General features: G+C 39.6%; 1 protein-coding gene across 2 annotated transcripts in view; it reads right to left on the bottom strand.

Annotated features, from left to right (window-relative positions):
• Positions 1-7367: 7367 nt before the first annotated feature.
• Positions 7368-20649, bottom strand: part of LOC122067061 (protein transport protein SEC23-like) — an 89439-nt gene continuing 76157 nt past the window's right edge. For both annotated transcript variants that reach the window (XM_042630911.1, XM_042630910.1), the window contains one exon: positions 7368-7744. In XM_042630911.1, the coding sequence (XP_042486845.1) occupies positions 7601-7744 (144 nt within the window). In that variant the 3' untranslated portion in view covers positions 7368-7600. The remainder of the gene's footprint in view (positions 7745-20649) is intronic.

The raw sequence follows: 20649 nt of genomic DNA, 5'->3' as shown, positions 1-20649 counted from the left end.
CCTCCGTCGATCGGTCCGAGCATTGACAGCACCATCAAGAAGTTGTTAGAACTCCCTATGAGTTTGAGTTTGAAACCCTATTGAGGAAACCACACAGGAAAAACAAGAACACGAATCTAATAAAATTATGGAGGATCGATTTGTACCTTTCACCTAGTATGCTGAAGATGATTGATGTTGGTCACTCCCACTTTCGCTCTCTTGGCTTGGCTATGGATCTTCTACAGCCCCTTAAACCTCCTTGGTTCTCTCACTTTAGTGGTAAAGTGGGGAAGAGTGAATAATAGCTGTAGGGACCCAAAACCTAGTATTTATAATACTGTCCTGCACTCAAAACCCTAAACCACAATGGGTTGAGCCAACATATCCCTAAGCTTGAGAGTGGACCGAACCGGTTCATGCAATTTGACTCTCACCCATTTAATCAACCCGAATAATTAATTTAGCCCATAAATCCAACAATCTCCCACTTGGGCTACATTAATTATAAGGATGTCTTTTAAATTGGTGTAACCATAGAATTTTATTACATTAACCACTCTTACTGTGATTCAGTTGAAAAACCACTCACATCGAATAACAGCAGAAGATACACCTCAATATACGGCATACAACTTTCTGTTATTACAAACATAAGTAAGTTTCTTAACACGAATCTATGTGGGATACCATCATAGAAATATTGACATATCCTCAAATTACACTGTTGTCATTCTATGTAGGTCCTTAACTGAGATATTAACCTTCACTGTGGCAAATCGCCTTTGATCTGTGGTTAATATCTAACTGTGGTCTTCCGCCTATAAACTGTGGCAAATATTGCCTATGAACTGTGACAAATACTGTCTTAAAATGTGGCAAACATTACCTTTTGAATTGTGGCAAAATATTGCCTATAACTAAGACAATTATTGCCTATAAAACATTTTCAAATGAAATCATAAACCAAATATTTCAAGAAATAACTGTGCATAATGTAAATGCTAAAACTTAACCATAATTCATCAAACTGTGCCCCAAAACATACGGGCTAAGGTTCAAAATATAAACAAATACTAAACAAAACCAGAGCTCCCACTAATCAAGCATTTCAAATAACTGTATGTAAAGAAATCCTAACTACTTGATGGGACCAAATTTTACTTGCTCTCAATTGCTGATGATCAGTCTACCTCACCCTTTCTTAGTATCATCCTGCTTATCAACCCCAGAATTCTTCCTCTTCTCTAACCATTTCTTGAAAATAAAACAGTCTTTCTTCACATGTCCTTTCTTATGGCACCAGAAATACTCTACGTTGTTGGTATTCTCTTCATCCTGAGCCTTTTGAGATGTGTCAAGTTCTTGAGAGCTATTAGTCCTATCATATGGCTTGACGCTTCCTCTGTTGAAAAAAATTTTGTTCCTTCTGCTTGGTCCACCAGAAGATCCCTTGTGGAAAAGTTGCATGTGCACTCTCAAACCTAGTTTGTTTCAATTTTTCTTCCTCTTGAGTGCAAATGGAAATGAGCTCATTTAGGCTCCAATCGTCCTTCAGTGCAATGTAGGTAGATTGGATAACCTTATACTGACTAGGGAGGGTATTCAGTGCAATGTGTACAATATATTCTTCATCGATCTGTATTCCAAGATCCTTAAGTTTACCAGCATCAGTAGCTACACCCAAAATGTATTCTCTAACACTCCCACATCCATCATACCTTGTATTCATTAGCCTGGTCATCAATGTGGTTTTCTCAGCTTTCTTGTTGTGTTGAAATCTAGCTTTAATAGCATCCAGGAATTCTTTTGCAGTGTCTTTGATCTTTATGTTCCCACGTATAATTTCAGGAACTGTCTTTTTTAAAACCAGTATGCACTTTCTGTTTGCTTTAGTCCATTTCTTAAACTTGGTCCTTTCAGCACTTCTGCTCGAGTCTGTGAGAGGCTCAGGTTTAGGCTCCCTAAGTGCCAAGTCTAAGTCAAGAAGACCTAAATGCAATTCTAATTCCTCCACCCACTTTTGATAGTTGTTACCAGTGAGCATTGGGATGGAAGATACATAACTTGAGGGAATGACCATCTTACTACAACAGTAACAACAACACAATACATGCCAAATATCAAAATATAAACCATAATATAAAAGCATGTAATACCATCAATATATTTTAAATAAGAGTTACAACTAAAAATGTATCCCTATCCTTTGGGACAGGAATTAGCTGATGCTCTTATATTCTTCTTTTAACTGTGAAAACAACACTAACTTTGGAATTCAATCACCTTTGGGCAAAAGAACTCCAAATTCAATGTCCCTTTCTGAAATGTGGATGATTATCCTCAAACCTTGATGACATAACCTTTGGAAAAGTATCACCTTTACTGTTGGGGAAGATACAATCGAACTGAATGTATCACTTTGGTGGGTTTCACTCAGTTCTATCATATCTTTCCCATTGGAGATGTATATCTTTATGTTCAAAACATACATATAAATATGTCACTAGGACAACAATAACCATACAAGAGTCACAACCGCAACTACATTCCTATCCTTTGGGCTAAGAATGCACTGGTCCTCTTGTAAATTCATATTTACTGTGAAAAGAACAATAACTTTTGAAATCCCCTCACCTTTGGGCTTAGGAACCTCTAGGTTACTGTCATTTTCTTAACTTTGGTGACATCACCTTTGGGCAAATGTCACCTACATTGCTACCCTGTGAAAAATCATGAAATAATAAGATGTACCACTTTGGTGGATTCCACCTCATCATTTCATGGTTTCCTAAAGCAAAATTACTTTGCAACTAAGAATGAGCGGAAGCTTACACCCTTTTCCATATTAACATATCTCAATTTAAAAAAAATTTCTCAATTTCATGGTAACCAATAACATATATATTTTTCAAAGCATTGATTTATGCCATTTTGTTTCAATGATTGAAACTAAATACAACATAAAATTTCAAATAAACATGTCATATTAAAAATTAGATCATTAAATGTGGCCCGAAACAAGGAATCCAACGCAAAAAACAGATTTCAATTTGGCCTTAAAACGAACCTTTAAATGAAATTTAAAGTAGTTTAAATAAAAACCCAAAATGAACAAAAACCAAACAAGCCTTTAATTTTTTTTTTTTTTAATCAATCCAAACCAACCGGTTCGGCCATATGAGTTCCGGGTCAAATTCGGGTCAATTGGTCAACGACCCGGTCAACCTTTGACCGAGTCAAATAGTGCACATGAGTTGACCCACTGTGTCCCGGGTCAAATCGGTAGGGTTTCCGAGTTGAACCGGCGATGACTCGCCGCCGTTTTTTTTTTCTCTCTCCTCCGGTAGTCGGTTTTTGGCGGTGCGTGCCGCCGCGTCTAGAGGTTTCCGGTGACTTACGGCATTCCACCGCGACCGTCTTCTCGTGATCTACAACTTTCGTGAAGAAAGTTTTCCCATACAGGATCTTTAAGTGATGGTAAAATTACGATTTTTATGATTTTCATGATTTTTAATCAAATCAGGTTTTAAGTAATAATCAAAATCCTCATGTACAAGAAAAATTCAATCGATTCTTGTCCCATGTGGTCTGCTCTGATACCACTTGTTAGAACTCCCTATGGGTTTGAGTTTGAAACCCTATTGAGGAAATCACACAGGAAAAACAAGAACACGAATCTAATAAAATTATGGAGGATCGATTTGTACCTTTCACCTAGTATGCTGAAGATGATTGATGTTGGTCACTCCCACTTTCGCTCTCTTGGCTTGGCTATGGATCTTCTACAGCCCCTTAAACCTCCTTGGTTCTCTCACTTTAGTGGTAAAGTGGGGAAGAGTGAATAATGGCTGTAGGGACCCAAAACCTAGTATTTATAATACTGTCCTGCACTCAAAACCCTAAACCACAATGGGTTGAGCCAACATATCCCTAAGCTTGAGAGTGGACCGAACCGGTTCATGCAATTTGACTCTCACCCATTTAATCAACCCGAATAATTAATTTAGCCCATAAATCCAACAAAAGTATCACCAAAAATGGAGTTAATTGAGGCTAGCTTGGGCACCGTAAGACATAGAGTGAATCCAATCGAACGAAGGGAATCTCACTGTATTCTTCGAGATATGGCCGATATAGGAAAACTCCCATAACTGAAATGATCTCCACATTCACTTTTCTACTTTAACTCTTACCCGATCTAGACTCCTACCTACAATGGACGACTACCAAACCAGGACTCTCCATGAGCAACCGCCGTCTTCAAATGTAAAAACCCAGATAAACCCTTCCTAGATGATGAATCTTTTTCCATTCTAGTGGGAATTATTTGTTTGCACAGAAGTCTAGCTTAGCCATCAGAGAGTCCCCCGCCTGATCAGCCCAATGCTCACTCTCTTGTGTTTGTTCCTCTTTTGCATGACTCGAAGGAAGTCTAGGATGATTTCTAACCATAACACAATGAAATTAAATTCATTGTTAACTTAGATTGGTAGGGGAGTGGATTTGCTCAAATTAAACAAACTTGAGGTCCCCTTTTTCATTTTTGCATGAACTACTAAATGGGTTAATTAGTTTAATCCAACAACCAACCAGGCATCTGGTATATTCTGTTCTTCCTGCATAACTTTAATTCAGATTAAGGGGTTACCCAGGAAAAAAAAAAATTCAAATGAAGGGTTAATTCTCATGAAGTAAGGACTGAAGAAGAAGAAACAAACAAAGATGCAGACCTGCATTCATTAGTTAGATTTATGATTTACTTCCTACTGAAACAGGGCGGTTTAATTTATTGAGATTAGCTTAATTGTCAGTCAAAACTAAATTCTCTTTGTCATTAGAAGCACAAGAAGCGTTGAGATGATGTGCATTCTGGTCACCCTCAATCTTAGAAGCCAGCTACATCTTGCGCTTTAGGTTTGGTGTTTAGAGGTTGAAGACAACCTTGGATAAAGGCACTTCTACTGTTTCAATTAATAGGTATAAAGGTCTATTCACTACTCTTAAAGGATAGTTTGAATATTGAGGATTTTTCCTACTCATGCCATCATCACTATATGGTGACTGACTAACGGACAGAGGCTATTGTAATAAATCTTAAATGCAGAGGTGATTCAAAGTAAACTTTTCAAACTTTTGGAGTGTCAAGCAAATTAACCATAGTACAATGGGTGTTCAAATAATTTTACTTTTCTTCTTTACTAAAAAATTGATGTCCGCACATGAATAAGCTCACCAAATCCCACCTCAACTGGGCATACATTTTTTTTTTTTTTTGATAAAATGTTGTAGAAGCTTACAAGCTTGCTTCATTGGGTCAATTCTATTACAAGACCAATCTATTCTAATTAAGCTCTCCAATTGTTCATCCCTCGTAGTCATTGATGCCTTTCCAAACTATTTTCTGGTGGAATCCCAACTGATTTTGGGAAGCTAGTGGTTCTTGAACAACTTCATCTGTGAAATTATTCATTAAATAGTTGGACCAGTCTAACTGCTCTTCAGCTTGATCATGCTTTTGGTTTTTCGAGGAATATAGTTATTGGGTCTACCCAAGAAGAAATTTTTGGTCTAAAGGTGAGCAACTGCTTCTGGGGAAATCGTTGTGAGGTGGGTTGCCTCAGAAGCATCTCAAAATGCCAGTCTCTTACAGAGGACCATCTCTCAGGTCAGATTCCTAAGGAGATAGGTCAGTTGCAGAATTTTAACTTCCTCGTCTTGCACACCAATCATATCCCTGTCGGTCTTCCGATATCTAAAAATATCTTTTATTAGAATGTTGTTAAATTGTTAGATATGTAAGAATCTCGTAAACTATTGATCAGGTGTTACTTAGATGTGAAACTTTGGTTTTGATATTGATCAGTCTTATCTGAAAACTTCACATTCATCCCAAATTTAAGTTTTTCTTTTAGAGATTAATGCACAATGTCCTTCCGACCAGGGATGTGATTGGACATTGGACTACTGTGGACACATCTTGTGCCTTCTGCGAGAATCACCATGAATCTATCTGGCATCTCTTCCTTTCTAGCAAGATCACCAAGCATATCAGGGTTGCAAGCCCTTTCGAACTGCGCACTTCTTCCCTTTTTGCATCTTCTTTTCAATCATTAATTATGTACTTTTTTAAGACCCTACATCGTAGGGGGGATCACCTGAATTGTTTCTTCTTACCTTTATTATTTTTTCCTACTTTATCTGATACCATAGAAGTAAGATAATTTTTGTAGGAAGAAAACTCAATCCCCATCAAATTACTAGTCGTGCTGCCTGATGGGTTTCTCAGTATACTCTACCATTTCACTTCGACGAAGTGGATAATTTAATATCCCCACCAAGCCAACTTCGAATGTGCAACATCCCCTTCCCCAACGAACCGATTATGATTTGTGCTATTATAACCACACCATAGATGATTGGATGGGCTGTTTGCTTTATCTCTCATGGTAGATGTCCATTATTAATGACTGACTACATAATGACAGGAGACATTCATGAGAAATGCACGAAAGGCAGTCTTATCAAGACTCAAGGAGGCCTCAGAAAGGAAGTGGGAAGTAACAGAAGTATGGAGTAACAATGATTTTTTGACAAGGCTAAATTTTGACCTCTCTTCAACATTTTGGTCATTAAGTGTTGCTCCCATTTTTTTGGATGTGTACAAACACTAGCAGCATTTAAATTTCTATTTTAAACCATCTCAGGACTTTGTTCTTTTGTTAGCTCAATGGGCTCACCGATCCCTGCATGGGAAGGAAAAGATCTATATAACTCATGGGGACGGATGCATTTAAGAATTTAGTTTACAATTAAAGTTTCTTTCTTTTCATCAAAAATAAAATAAATCTTGAAAGTTGGTAAGGTAAGGGGCATTGAGATGGGCATATGAGTGTTGTAACCAGGCTGGTAACAAACAAATTTGCTCATTAATTATACTTATAATACTAAAGGAGAAAGAACCCTACTAGTCCGGCATAGGATATACTAGAAGTGTGGGTCAATGGGAGGGCACCCGGGGCATCTTCAATGCATGGCAGGAGGGGGGCAGCGAGGTCATTTCAAGCCCACTGTGTCTGAGTGTTTCCTACGCCAGACCGGTAGGGTTCATTTTTCTCAACAATAAATAGGGCGAGGGAACACTGTCTGCCCACTCCCTCTATTCCCAGGCACAACTGGATGTGAATAGACCCAACGCATGCTAGGGCAGCTAAGTCTTTTCACACCCAGGTTTCTGGGTGTAGGTAACGCTAGACGGGCAGCTTTCTTTCTCCCTACTAATAAATAACAAAAACATGTTAACTGTTAGGTTTACGCAGGTAATCCAGAAGGTGGAGGATGTGTAGGTTAGAGGCTTAGAGCCAAAGAAGAAGGCATTATCCAGGCCATTTTTGGTTATGGAACAAAGAAAAATAAAGAAGAACATTGAGAATGAAGGACGTAAAAGTCCAACATAAACAAGTATTTGTGCAAACAATGAAGCCCAGAAAGTACACTAGAAGTGGAATTTGAAAATTAAAGAGTGCCGCAAACCAATAAGGATAATTCTCCAACTTACTGTACAAAAAATTAAGATGAAATTTTACAAAACTGGAGACCGCCCGCCTTGTTGTAAACAAAATTACTGTTGAACTGCCAACCTTTGGAGATGATCCAAGAAGACCTCAAAGTTGACATCATCCGTGAATATGATATCCCCTCCTTGCTGAGCAGAACTAGAGTCGTATGTGGCCGAGGGATTCAATTTTGCCAACAGAAAACGGGCCTGAATTAATCATAAGATTGTAATAAAATAAACAACACACACCTTAACCTGTAAACTGAATGAAAAGGAAAGAAAATAAGAATCACAAAAATGATAGATTAAGAGCTTTCCAATAATGCAAATTAGTGGCTCATATGCGTGACAAAACATTTGATAGGCACCACCCACTTTGAATGGGAACCCATGAAGAAATCAGAAGCCAAGACATGTCGGGGAGGGTCCACTATGTATATATATACCCATTGATTCTGGTATCTTATCCATCCTATCTGGTTATAGAAGACCGTAAGAGCTTAGTTAAATCACAAAGTAAAGGTGTCCACATTCTCTCTATCCAAATACGAGGCTCCATTCTCTCATCCATCTTTTTTTCTTATTGTACATGACAAAGGAGCATATTTTTGCATAATTGAGGGAAAGAATCCAGCCATGGGGGTTGCATCTTGATCTGTAAGATGCACGATAGTACCACTTTTACTGTGACATCCAAAAAGTAATATTGGAAGCTGCTTTCCAAATTTTAGAATCCCATTTCAGCGAAATAGTTGTGTTTCTAAACCTATAAAATTTCATTCAGAACAACCAAACTTTACTAAGATGCAATATATATATATATATATATATATATAGAGAGAGAGAGAGAGAGAGTATCCTAGACATAGACATCAATAACACCGACCCAAATCATCTAACAGAAGGGCATTCCCTGACCTCAAACTCAGCCTATCAACACTCTTCCAGGCCAATAAATCTGCAATTTTGTAAGCTGTCCTAGCTTCCAGCTGAATGAGCAATTCACCTGAGAAGCAATGGATTTTATGTGCCTAGGGATATGCAAATCTCTAATGCCCTTCATCATTGAATAGCATCAAAACTATGCTTGTACCTGAATCTCCCTATCTAATGACTCCAAATACCCTGTATGGACCAGGCCTGGCCACAGAAGATCCATCCAAGTTTAATTTCACAAAGCCCTGGCCGAAGGTGACCACAGCACCTCTCTTCTCTCCAGCGGAATATTGGACCTAATGACATTCCTCCACACTGAGAACAAAAAATGTGGAAGAGAGGTCTGTAGAAAGAGGACTTAGTCATGGTCAACCATCACATTCACGGCTTCACCTTCACCTTCTCATACTGTACTCACCCATCTTAATAAGATTTGACTGTTGCTTATCAAAACAGTGTCGTCATTTGATTCCTCTAAGATAGAATTAAGTTGGCCATGTTGACATTAACATTACAAATTTTCATCAAATAATAATCATGCTTCACTTCAAAATGATGATCCATCGGCAAAATGATAAGCTCAAATCAGTGTAAAATGGTAAACTTGACTTAGAAACTAGTGCAACAGCAGTCAGACTCAAATGCTTGGATTTGTAAAACTCAAGAGCAGCTTCATCAGTATTACTTTTAAGACTAATCCGACCTCAGAAATTCTCTTGTAGAGGCAACATTTTTGGGAAGTTGCATAACTTTGTTAGTGCAGCTGATGCAGATAAATAGGAAAAGTGGGCTTATTTTAGCGGAAACTAAGCCTTGAATTGGGTTAAATATGTGTTGTGCTCTGGTCCAAGTGGTTTTTGTTGTAATAGGCTACTTTAATGGGCCTAAAATATAGGCAGAAGGTATGAATATGGGATTTTATTAATTACTTAATTTACAGAGTATTCTAGAAGTTATTTTCTTTATTATTTTTTATTGTAAAACCTATCCTGGATGGAATATTTTATTCTAGCTTGAGTTGGCTTCTTTTTTCTTATTGGTTGTTAATACATTTGTTGAATTGGAAAAATTGAGCTTATGTATCACAGAGACTAGCACTCTTTATTTATAATGGAGAAAAAAGAATATTCTAGAATATTACAAGACCATAACCCTAATGGACTTACGGACCTATTTGGTAGGACTTTGGAATACCCATAAAACCCATAATTACAATACTCCCCTTCAAATTGGTGCATACATATTGAACATGCCCAACTTGTTAACAATAGGACTAAACAACTTACTACTGAGACTCTTAGTAAAAATATCAGTTAACTAAGACTCAAAAGGCACAAACGGAATACATATGATGCCCCGCTCCAGCTTCTCTTTGATGAAGTGACGATCAATCTCTACATGCTTCATGCGGTCATGTTGAACTGGATTGTGAGCTATGCTGATTGCAAACTTATCATAATAAAGTTGCATCAGTAAATTGATCGAGACACAAATCCTGAAGAAGACCTTAAAGCCATAATAGTTCACAAATACCTTGAGTCATGGCTCGAAACTCAGCTTCAACAATAGATCTTGCAACCACTACTTGCTTCTTGCTCCGACATGTAACAAGATTACCTCCCTACCATGGTACAATATCCAGAAGTAGATCTCCTATCATCAGGACAGCTAGCCCAATCGGCATCAGTGAATGCCTCCACACGCAAATGGCCATGAGGAGAGAATAGGACACCTTGTCCTGACGCTGACTTCAGATATCTTAAGATGCGATATGTAGCCTCTAAATGAGTGGAGTGTGGATCATGCATATATTGGCTCACCAGGTTAACTGCAAATGTAATATTATGGCGAGTATGTGATAGGTAGATGAGACGACCGACTAGCCTCTGATAGCTGCCTTTGTCCATCTTTCTCCTTGAGGTGAGAATTAGCCTTTAATGGACTATCATCAGCCTACATCCAAGTAAACCTGTTTCAGAGAGAATGTCAAGAGTATACTTTCTCTGATACAAAAGGATACCTTAGTTGAATAGGCTACTTCAATACCCAAAAAATATCTGAGCTTCTCCAAGTCCTTGATCTCGAACTCAGTTCCCAAATAGGCTTCAAGATGAGCAATCTCAAGCGTGTCACTACCAGTAATCACTATGCCATCCACATACATTAGAAGAATAAGAATAGTAATGTGCTCCCCTGACTTCTTGATGAACAGAGTATGATTAGCATTACTTTGTTTGTAGCCTATGGCAATCATCGCCCTGTGGAACCGGCAAAACCAGATTCGTGGGGACTGCTTCAACCCATATAAGGCCCATTTTAACTTGCACACCTTCCCCTGAGTCTGCTGAGTGGAAAAACCATAAGGAACATCCATATATACTTCATCTTCCAACTCACTGTGAGGAAAGACATTCTTCACATCGAGTTGTTATAGATCCCAACCACAATTGACAGCACATGATATGATAACCCTCACAGTGTTCATCTTGGCCACTGGTTCAAAAGTTTTTTGATAATCTATGCCATATGTTTGAGTGAACCCTCTTGTAATAATAGAGCCTTATAACTATCTTCACAATGAAGATCCATTTGCAACCAAATGTTTCTTCCCTAAAGGAAGGTGAACAAGCTCCCATGTTTTGTAAGAAGGGGATTCAATCGATGCATAACAGCCGCCAAATGGAATACCTCTGTATGAAGCAGGATCAAAGGAAGCTGTCAGAGAAGTATCTAAGCCGCAGAGGAAGCAGTGTCAAGCTTGGTCATCAGTTGGCATAAGGTCTGTAGTACTTCATTGGAGATAGAGGAATTTGTGGGAGTGTCATCAGAAGCCTGATTTGCAACAACATTGAACCGTCCCTATCCACGACTACGGGTATTGGCTGGTTTACCATGTAGCTTCCACCACCTATCCCTGGTGTGACATTCCATTTTATGGTAATCACACTTGACAACCTCCTTCTCTATAGGTCTAGGTGGAGCTTCCCCAGTTTGATTCCCTGAACTAGAGTAGAGAGTAGTGCGATCTTGTGTAGCAAGTGAAAGTATAGCAGTACGACGAGTGTCCTCAGTTTGAACAAGGACATAAGCCTGTTCCAGGGTGGGAAAGGGATCCTTAGTCAAATCTGTGCCAAGTTTGATCAAACTAGATATTGAGGGCAACAAGAAACGCATGCACAAATCTTATCCTCTGTCTTTCTTCGCAATACTAGCAATGTCAGTTTCACATGTAAGAGCAGTATCATCATAGAAATCTAACTCTTGCCACATACCTTTGAGTGTAGAATATTATTGGGAAAGAGAAAGTTCCTTCTGTTTTAGTGTCATGGATCTGTTTCCTCAATTCGTAATATTGGGCATCATTGCCAACATGCGAATATGTGTCTTTGGAAGCCTTCCAGATCTTGGCAACAATATCCAGTAACAGATAGTTCCGAATAATAGTGGGATCCATAGAATTAATGAGGTAGGACATCACGAGAAAGTTGTCTATGTCCCATTTGACTTGGGTTTTATCAGCAACAGTAGGATTCTTTGTAGCACCAATAATAAAGCTTGACAAGCCATGAGCACCAATAGCCAAGTAGCAGGAATGAGACCACAACAGGTAGTTAATCCCACCTAGTTTGATAGAGCTAGAGAGGATGGTAGGGACAAATGAAGAAGCACCGTCAGATCCAGAAGATGTTGAAGTAACCTCAGACGTGGCTGCTGATCAAAACACAAAGGGTCTCAGACAACATCCCTAAAATAGCACAAGAGTCTTCAAAAACTACAGAACATATTTCTGGTACATCATCTCACACAGAGATAACAGGATGATCAACCTTGGTGGTAAAGATAACATTTAACCACCGAGGGAAGTGGATATGTTGCCTGAAGAAAGAGGCACTAGAAGCTAGAGACGGGAGAGAAGAGAGGTGATGGCATTGGAGGCATTGGAGGCGTCAGTGGATGGCGTTGTCACCGAGGGTAGCGTAAGAGGCCCAGGCAGTGGCGGTGGGAGATGTTGATCGCTGATTGTGGGAGAGGTCTAGGTTTAGAGGGCTGCGGTTGGGTTAGAATGGATAGAAAAGAAAAGATTTGGGGTTTCACGGCTCTGATACCATGTTGAATTGGGGAAATTGAGCTTATGTCTCACAGAGATTAGCCCTCTTTATTTATAACGCAGAAAAAATAATATTCTAGAATATTACAAGACCATAACCCTAATGGACTTAAGGACCCATTTGGTAGGACTCTAGAATATCGATAAAACCCATTATTACAACAATATTAGATTAGATTTGAGCTTTCCTACTGGTTGGATGATGTAAGCTCTCTTCTAAGCCACTCATAGACTTTTCAACAACAAAAGCCTTAACCCAACTTAACAGGGTCAGCTATATGGATCCAAGCAAACACAATGAAAAAGAAAAGTAAAAGTGGAAGGAAACAGATGATAAAAGCAGTAATGAAGTAAAAGCAGTAATGAAGTAGACCACAACTAGACGGAGTCCGCTTCCTGGATCCTAGCCCTCCAATGCTATTAGAGGCCATACTTGGGACAAGGCCTAATCTGTGCTTGTCTTTCCTCACTACTCCTATGGTCATTTTTTGTTTGCCTTTAGCTCTTTAGATCCTTTTATGTGGATTAGATCACTCCTCCTTACTGGTGCATCCGATGGCCTCTATTGAACATAACCATACCATCTTGAACGAATTTCCCGAAGCTTATCATAGATTGGAAAACTCCCAAATCCTCTATAATACATTCATTCCTTACGTTATCCTTCCTAGTTTTCCTGCACATCCATCTTAACATTGTCATCTCCGCTATATATAGCTTATCAACATTCCGCTATAACATCATAGCCAAGCGTATGACTGTCCTATAAAGTTTTCCTTTAAGTTTTGCAGGGACATGTCGAATGCGTAAAACTCTGGATGCATCTCTCCACTTCGTCCATCCCACTTTGATTCTATGTGATACATCATCCTTTATATCGCCTTTTGCTATAATAATGGATTATTTGTTAATGGGTTTTATTTAAACGGACCCTTAAGCCATTTACGACTTTATTTTCATTATAAATAGAGAGGTTTGTGCCAAGATTGGACGCAAGTAACATTCTTGCTAATTCTTCATGGTATCAGAGCCAAGGATTAAAATATCGGTATCGATCGCCGTATCGGTCAACCAAAATTAAGATACGTATCGGAGGGTATTGTATCGTAACGTATCAGAGATACGCTAAGATATGCTAAAGATACGCATATAAATGGATATGAAACACATTTTTAAACACTTTTGCATAAAAAAAGCTATTGATAATATGTATTATGCATAAACACTAAATTGAGGGTATCGCACTAAGAATTCAAGGTTTGTAGTTGTCCCATAAATGTAAAATCCTTGTTCCCAACCTTGATTTCCACTTTAGTAAGAGAGAAATATGGCTGGCAGCAACTTTGAAAGAAAAACCCTTAAAAATTCGTGTTTTTTGAAAAAATACCCATCTTGGCCATTATATGACTGTAGCGCACTGTATCGGTACATATCGATACGTATTGATTGATACATACCGATACTCACCGATACGTACTGATAATCATCGATACGTACCGAACGATACATACAAATACTCACCGATACTTACCGATACATACCGATACATATATTTCACCTCGATTTTATATTTTCCATAGAGTATCAGTACGTCAGTACGTATCAATAGTGTATTGGTGCATATCGGTATGTATCGTAGGATATATATCGATACGAAAGGATTTTAAAAATTTCATGTATCGTATCGGTCGGTTAAATTTAAGATACGTATCGGAGGGTGTCGTATTGGTATCGGAGATACTTTAAACCATGATCGGAGCAGATTAGAGAGAAAAACCCTTTTCTTCTTCTCTCGTAAAACCCCAAACCAACTACAGCCGCCCACACTCTTGCGCCGCCCTTTCCCTTGCGTATGGCCATTACCGCCATTGCCTTCATGTGCTGGACCAGCCCGCCTGCCTCACCACCTCTCTCCTTCTCTCTCTCTCTCGTAGCCTCTCCTCTCCCTCTTGCGCTCTCTCACTTCCCGCTTCTCTCTCTCTCTCTCTCTCTTACGAGCTCCTCTCCAACGCCTCCATTTTTAAAGGGTTTCTCTCCCTCTATTTTTTTGGTTCCCTTAGGCTATGTTTGGCTGTAAGGGGAATTAAAGGGAAGGGAAGTGAAATTTTCATACTTAAAAAAGAAATATATGTAATCATTACCCATGTGACTTTAACATTAACTTCAAATCATTCCATATTAGGTTATAAAATTTCACTTCACTTTGCGTTCAAAACCCTTTGCTATAATATGTAAAATAAAAATTACATGTAAAATATATCATTACTAAATATGGTTAAAAAATTCATTAGTTTATACAATCACATGGGGTAATGATTATAAACATTTATTTTTAAAGTATAAAAATTTCACTTCCCTTCCCTTTAAATTCCCATTGCAACCAAACGGGGCCTTAGGGTTTTCCCCTCGGTGGTGAGTTTCTTCCTACCGGGGGTCTTTTCCTTGTTTAGAACCCTATTTTCTACCCAGATCTGAATGACAAAATAGGTCTAGATGGTTAAAGAGCCAAATCCTTATGTTTGGTTAGATCTAGACGATTTCTTTATCTTCTGATTGTTCTTAGGATCATCAACTATAGTGTCTGAAGACTCTGGCACATCAATTCCCCAGAATGGGGGGAATCATGGTTCTAATGGCGATTACCCTATCTTCCCTACTAGCTCCATTAAGTTGGATGAGAGCAACTATCTGATGTGGTCTCACTCATACTACTTGTCTATTGCTGGCCGTGGGTATGCCAGTTGTCTTACATGTCTTACATGTACTAATGCTCACCCTACTATTGCTGTTGCCCCTTAGGACAAATCGGACGCTGCCAACTATATGACAATGTCATATTTTATGAACTCTATGACCCCATCTATTGCTAGGGTCTATTTGTTACTTGATACTACTGCTCTTATCTGGAAAGCTATGAAGGGAATGTATTCTCAAGTGGGCGTTAATGCCAAGTGCTTTGAATTGAGGAAGAAACTTCATAGGGTTACTCAAAAGGATCTCATAGTATCCCAATATTATTCTGAATTGTGTGGAATGTGGAACGAAATTGATTACTATAAGACCTATCAGCCTCTCTGTGCTACTAACATTGTAGGTCTTAAGAAGCATGTGGAAATGCTTAGTGTCTATGATTTTCTGGCAGGTTTAAATTTGGAATATGTTCAAATTAGGCCTAATGTGCTAAATCGTGAATCATTCCCTAGTTTTGAACATGCATTTTCTCTGATTCACGAGAAGAATTGCCAAATTGGCTCCAATATGTTTTTCAAGATTGCTCCACCGTACTTTAAGCATAGGGTTCTGCTAGTCAATTTGCTGGTTCTGGTGCTAGGATCAATGCTCCTTCCTCCACTAAAAGACCTATTGTCAAGTGTGACAATTATGGTAAAGAGCGCCACACTAGGGAGACATGTTGGAAACTCCACAGGCAACCTGTTAATACATGTGAGAGTAATCAAGGTCGTGGAAAGTGTTGTCAGTCTGAAGCTGCTAATAACACTAATTGCTCGGGTCCCATAGGTTCCTCCTCCAATGGCGAGATGACTATGCTACGTCGTATGTTGACTCAGATGAGATCCTCCTCTGATGCTATTGCCTCCTCTCTGTTGGCCACCAATGCCTCTCACTTTGCTTAGTCAGGTACAACCTTTTATGGTCATAGTGCATCTGTTGCTTCCCAGGGCTAGATCCTTAACTTTGGAGCCACTAATCACACGACCGGGTCACTTACATTGTTTTCTATATACTGCCCACCTTTAGGTAAAACCAATGTTCAAGTAGCTGATGGCTCCCTATCTCCTGTTATAGGGATGGGCTCCATTAAGTGCTCACCCTCTATGTCCCTTTCTTTTTTTTTTGGTGAATAGTAAATGCATTAAAGAAGGGGGAGGAAAGATATAGCCCCAGAGGGAAAGTTACAAACCCAACGAGGGATACAAAAAGCTCATAAAGGGTACCAATCAGGGCCCATATGGCCTCAAAGAAATTTTATAGCCCGACCTAGATGCCCAAACAAAGAAGGGCAAATTAGTTCGAACTGGGAAGAGAACCACAAACCTTAACTTTAACATCTCAACACAACATTTCCCAGATACCAACACGAAAGAGCACCACCAGAGAAGAGCTAACCACGGTGGATAAGCGTTGGCCTTGCGGAGGGCCACGACCAAGCGGGCAGCTGGCCCAGCGGGTGAGGTCCCCGAGGCGAGAGGACACCGATGGAGTGGCTACCGACCAAGAGTGGCCCAATAGGCTGGTATTGAAGAGGCTGTTGCCGATAGGGACAAAAGTCCAAATCACTGACTGTAAGGCAGGCTGCCGACGGCTGATAAGCTCAGTAGCAGGGGCTATAAATTCCCGTCTCATTATATGGAAGGGTTCCTACACTTGAGGAAATTCACCTGAACCCCAGTAGTGTAATACACGGGAATATGGCCCACGCACTTGTACAGGCCCCAGAGACCACTGATGCAACAAGGTGGAGTTGTCTCAACTAGATGGGCATAATTGACCCACATCGGTAAGAGTATTATAACAAAATAGGTTATTTGACCGTTGGGCCCCTGCATATGCATCCGTGTACCTCAGATTACCTTCAGTAGATGGTATAACTTACAAATGGGTGGATTAATAGGTTAGATCATGCCAAGGTGGGCCCACTAATGCCAATTGGGGGAATTAACCCAATAATGGAAGAAAACCTATTTATTTCCCAAACAGGCCTTACTGAACTTAAGTTACCATTGCAAAACTCATTTATTCCTCAAACAAGCCTTAGTAAACTTAAGCTACCATATAAAGAGTTATTAGCCAACCTTATTTATTTCCCAAATAAGCCTCAGTAAACTTTAGTTACCATACAAAGAGTTATAAGCAGAACCCATTTATTTTCCAAACAAGCCTTAGTAAACTTAAGTTAGAGTTATGAGCAAAACCCATTATTTCCCTAACAAGCCTTAGTGAAATTAAGTTTCTATATAAGGAGCTATTAGCTCAATTGTTTCACAAACACCATTTGTAAGGCAAGAGAAAGAGAGAAGGGAGAAAGGAAGAGAGAAGGAAGGGAGAAGGAGGTTGGAGTAAGGGAGGAGGTCATCTCCACTCACTTACACCATTAAAGGTGAGTTTCACTCTCTCTACCACTCGTGTATACTTGCTCTCTCTCTCTCTCTCTCTCTCACCCTATTTATCTACCTAGGCTAATTGGGGAACCCTAAACGAAATCCCCATCTCCCACCTACCTGATTTGCAACTTAAGTTGGGGATCTTGTGTAGAAGACCTAAATTAGCTAGTTTATGAACTCACATATGAGTATAGAGACCTCAAACATGAAACTCAAACTTGAATCCCCAAATTAGGAAACCTAAACCTTAGATTTGGGAATTTGACCAAATCCTCTATAATCTACCACCTAAACCTAACAATAACTTGGGGAAATGATGTAATGCACCTAAAACAGGGGATTGGGGTGGCCACAAATAGAATTGGAGACTAATGCATGAAGCCCTAACCGAATTTTCCCAAAATTGGGTAACCTAAACCCCAAATTGGGAAAATTAACCAAAACCCCTATGATCTACCATCCTAATTTAACTATAGATTGGGGAATTGATGTAGATTAGAGAAATGAGGTGACTATATTGGGTTTAGAGACCCAATGTATGCATAGAGAAATGAGGTGACTATAATTGGGTTTAGAGACCCAATGTATGCAAACCCTAACTAATTTTCCCCAAATTGAGTAACCCAAAAACCTAATCTGGAAGGACTAAAACTTTAAAACTTGTATAACCTATGTGACTAATTACATCATTCCAAAGATGATTAGTGTGTGCATGTGTTACATGTATGAAATCTAACCCTTATATACTAACCCTAACATGTACAACCTACCTAGCATGAGCAAACCATGTGGTGGGGTGTAATCAACACCATAAAAGAGAATTAGAAGCATATATAGCTTTGACCCAAAATCCCTTTTGTTTCCAATGAATAGAACCGTCAAGCAGTGAGGCTACACAATGCGAGGTCACTAACAGCATACGGCTCATAGAGACAAGAGGTGAGTGGGTGTTGTGCTTTATTAAAAGGTGATGCGAGGTCACCTTTTAATTTATTTATGTATGATTATATTGTTGCTTAAATATATGTTACAAGTAAATTCTTTAAGTTGAAGTATATGTTGTGGGTGGGGGGGTTAAAGGTTCGACATTGTTATTTTATTGAGAATGGATGTATGTAAATGTTGTTGTGGGGAACGGGGTGGCCGAGGATGGTTTCCGGCACCGTGTTTCAGAGTATGGATTATGGATATTGATAATTGAGCACCCTGTGTAGTATGCCTATGGTTAGGATAATAGACCCGGGTACTACAACCACTTGCCAATAGGGGAAAGGTATTGGCTAATCCCACCTGTGGTAGGTTCGATGATCCAATTCCGGAATACCACGTCTGCAGTACGAGGTGATTGTTGCCTGAGGCTTATATGCCCAGCGTGGCCGATGGTAATCCCCTTGCAGAGGCAACTAGGAATTATTAATAGGGGCTTGCCGGGTACCGAAGTACAAATGTAGGGGCTGGTATGCTCTTGACTCGCAACTAGCATGTATCGCTGGCTAACTGATGACGCACCACCTATATTGCAATAGCACTAATACCCCATCTGGACTTAGATTGTTAGACTTGTGTAATAATAATCTTGTATTTCAACCATGACCATCTTACTATTGTGATGTGATTTACTTGCATACTAGATTGCATTGGGCTAGGATAACAACCCGGGTGCTATAACCCCTTGCCATGAAGGGGAAAGGTATTGGCTAATCCCACTCGTCCAACGTGGCTGATGGTAATCCCATTGTCGAGACTAACCCTTCGTGGTTGATGGTAATCCCGATGTTATGGTTTATGAATAGGGGTTTACTGAGAAACTAAAGTGCGCATGTAGGGACTGATATGCTTCTGACTTGCAATTAACTTGTATCACTGGGGGAGACCAATGATGAATTTTGGGGCTAAGGATACCAGTTATGTTGCAATAGCACTAATACCCTGCTTGGACTTAGATATGTTAACTAGGCTTGTGTGGTAATAATCCAGATCATGTTATTGCATTCATTTAAATAATTTTGAGCATTGTTGCTGCATTCATACTTGTTTATGCTTGCTTGCATGTCCACCTCTCGCTGGGCTTTGTGGATGATTACCCCATTTTATATGTGTTTTTAGATGGTTATCCAGGTATCCCTTCAAATGCTATAGTAGAAGTGCCATCTCTGTATGGAGATAAGCTGGGGCTGAAGAACTAGTTGAACACGAATCGGGCTATGTTTGTGAGAGTTGTACCTACGTGGCACCTTGAGGATGATAAGATTCATCCTTATCTTTTTATCTCTTCATGTATACATAGGTTATGATATAATACTTTGATATATAAGATATGTTGGATAGTTAAACATTCCTTTTGTGTAAATATGCTAAGTATCAGCAGATTTCACCAATGTATTATTTTACTGTCTATAATATACTTGTGGATTTTTGTTCATTTCATAAGTTGTGATCTTAAAGTAATGCATCGGAGATCCTGGTTGGATTATTGGATATGAGATCGTGTCCAAGTCACCGGCCTTCAGGTAAGTGAAGGTGGGGTGTGGGGACACACAGGGAGAGGCCCTGGCTTGTAATCGAAGGAGGCAACAGAGGGCATCATAGGCATCAAAGAAGTGTTGACGCCTTATAAGGCGTGCGCAGACGTGGCAAGAGAGTGCTGACAGGATAGAAGGGGAGCTAGAAGGCGGGGCGGAGGAGTTGTACGTGGCCAAAGAAGAAGAGGATCCGAAAGGGGGAAGTGGTGGGTGAGAGCATTGAAAAGGGAGAGCGGGTTGGGAGTTCGGATCTTAGGGTTAAGAGACGGGTGGTTGGTTTGGGTACAAGGAGTAGGTAAGTGGTTTGGGTTAGATAGGATAGGATGGGCCAGGTCAGGTTAGGTTGAAGGTTAAAAGGATAGGAGAAAGTAGAGGAGGCTAAGGCCAAAGGAGAACCGGTTCTAAGATGGAGAGGGCTCAAAG

This window comes from Macadamia integrifolia, unplaced genomic scaffold (genome assembly GCF_013358625.1).
Source record: "Macadamia integrifolia cultivar HAES 741 unplaced genomic scaffold, SCU_Mint_v3 scaffold269, whole genome shotgun sequence".
NCBI lineage: Eukaryota > Viridiplantae > Streptophyta > Magnoliopsida > Proteales > Proteaceae > Macadamia > Macadamia integrifolia.
This window is presented reverse-complemented; position numbering and strand designations above follow the sequence as displayed.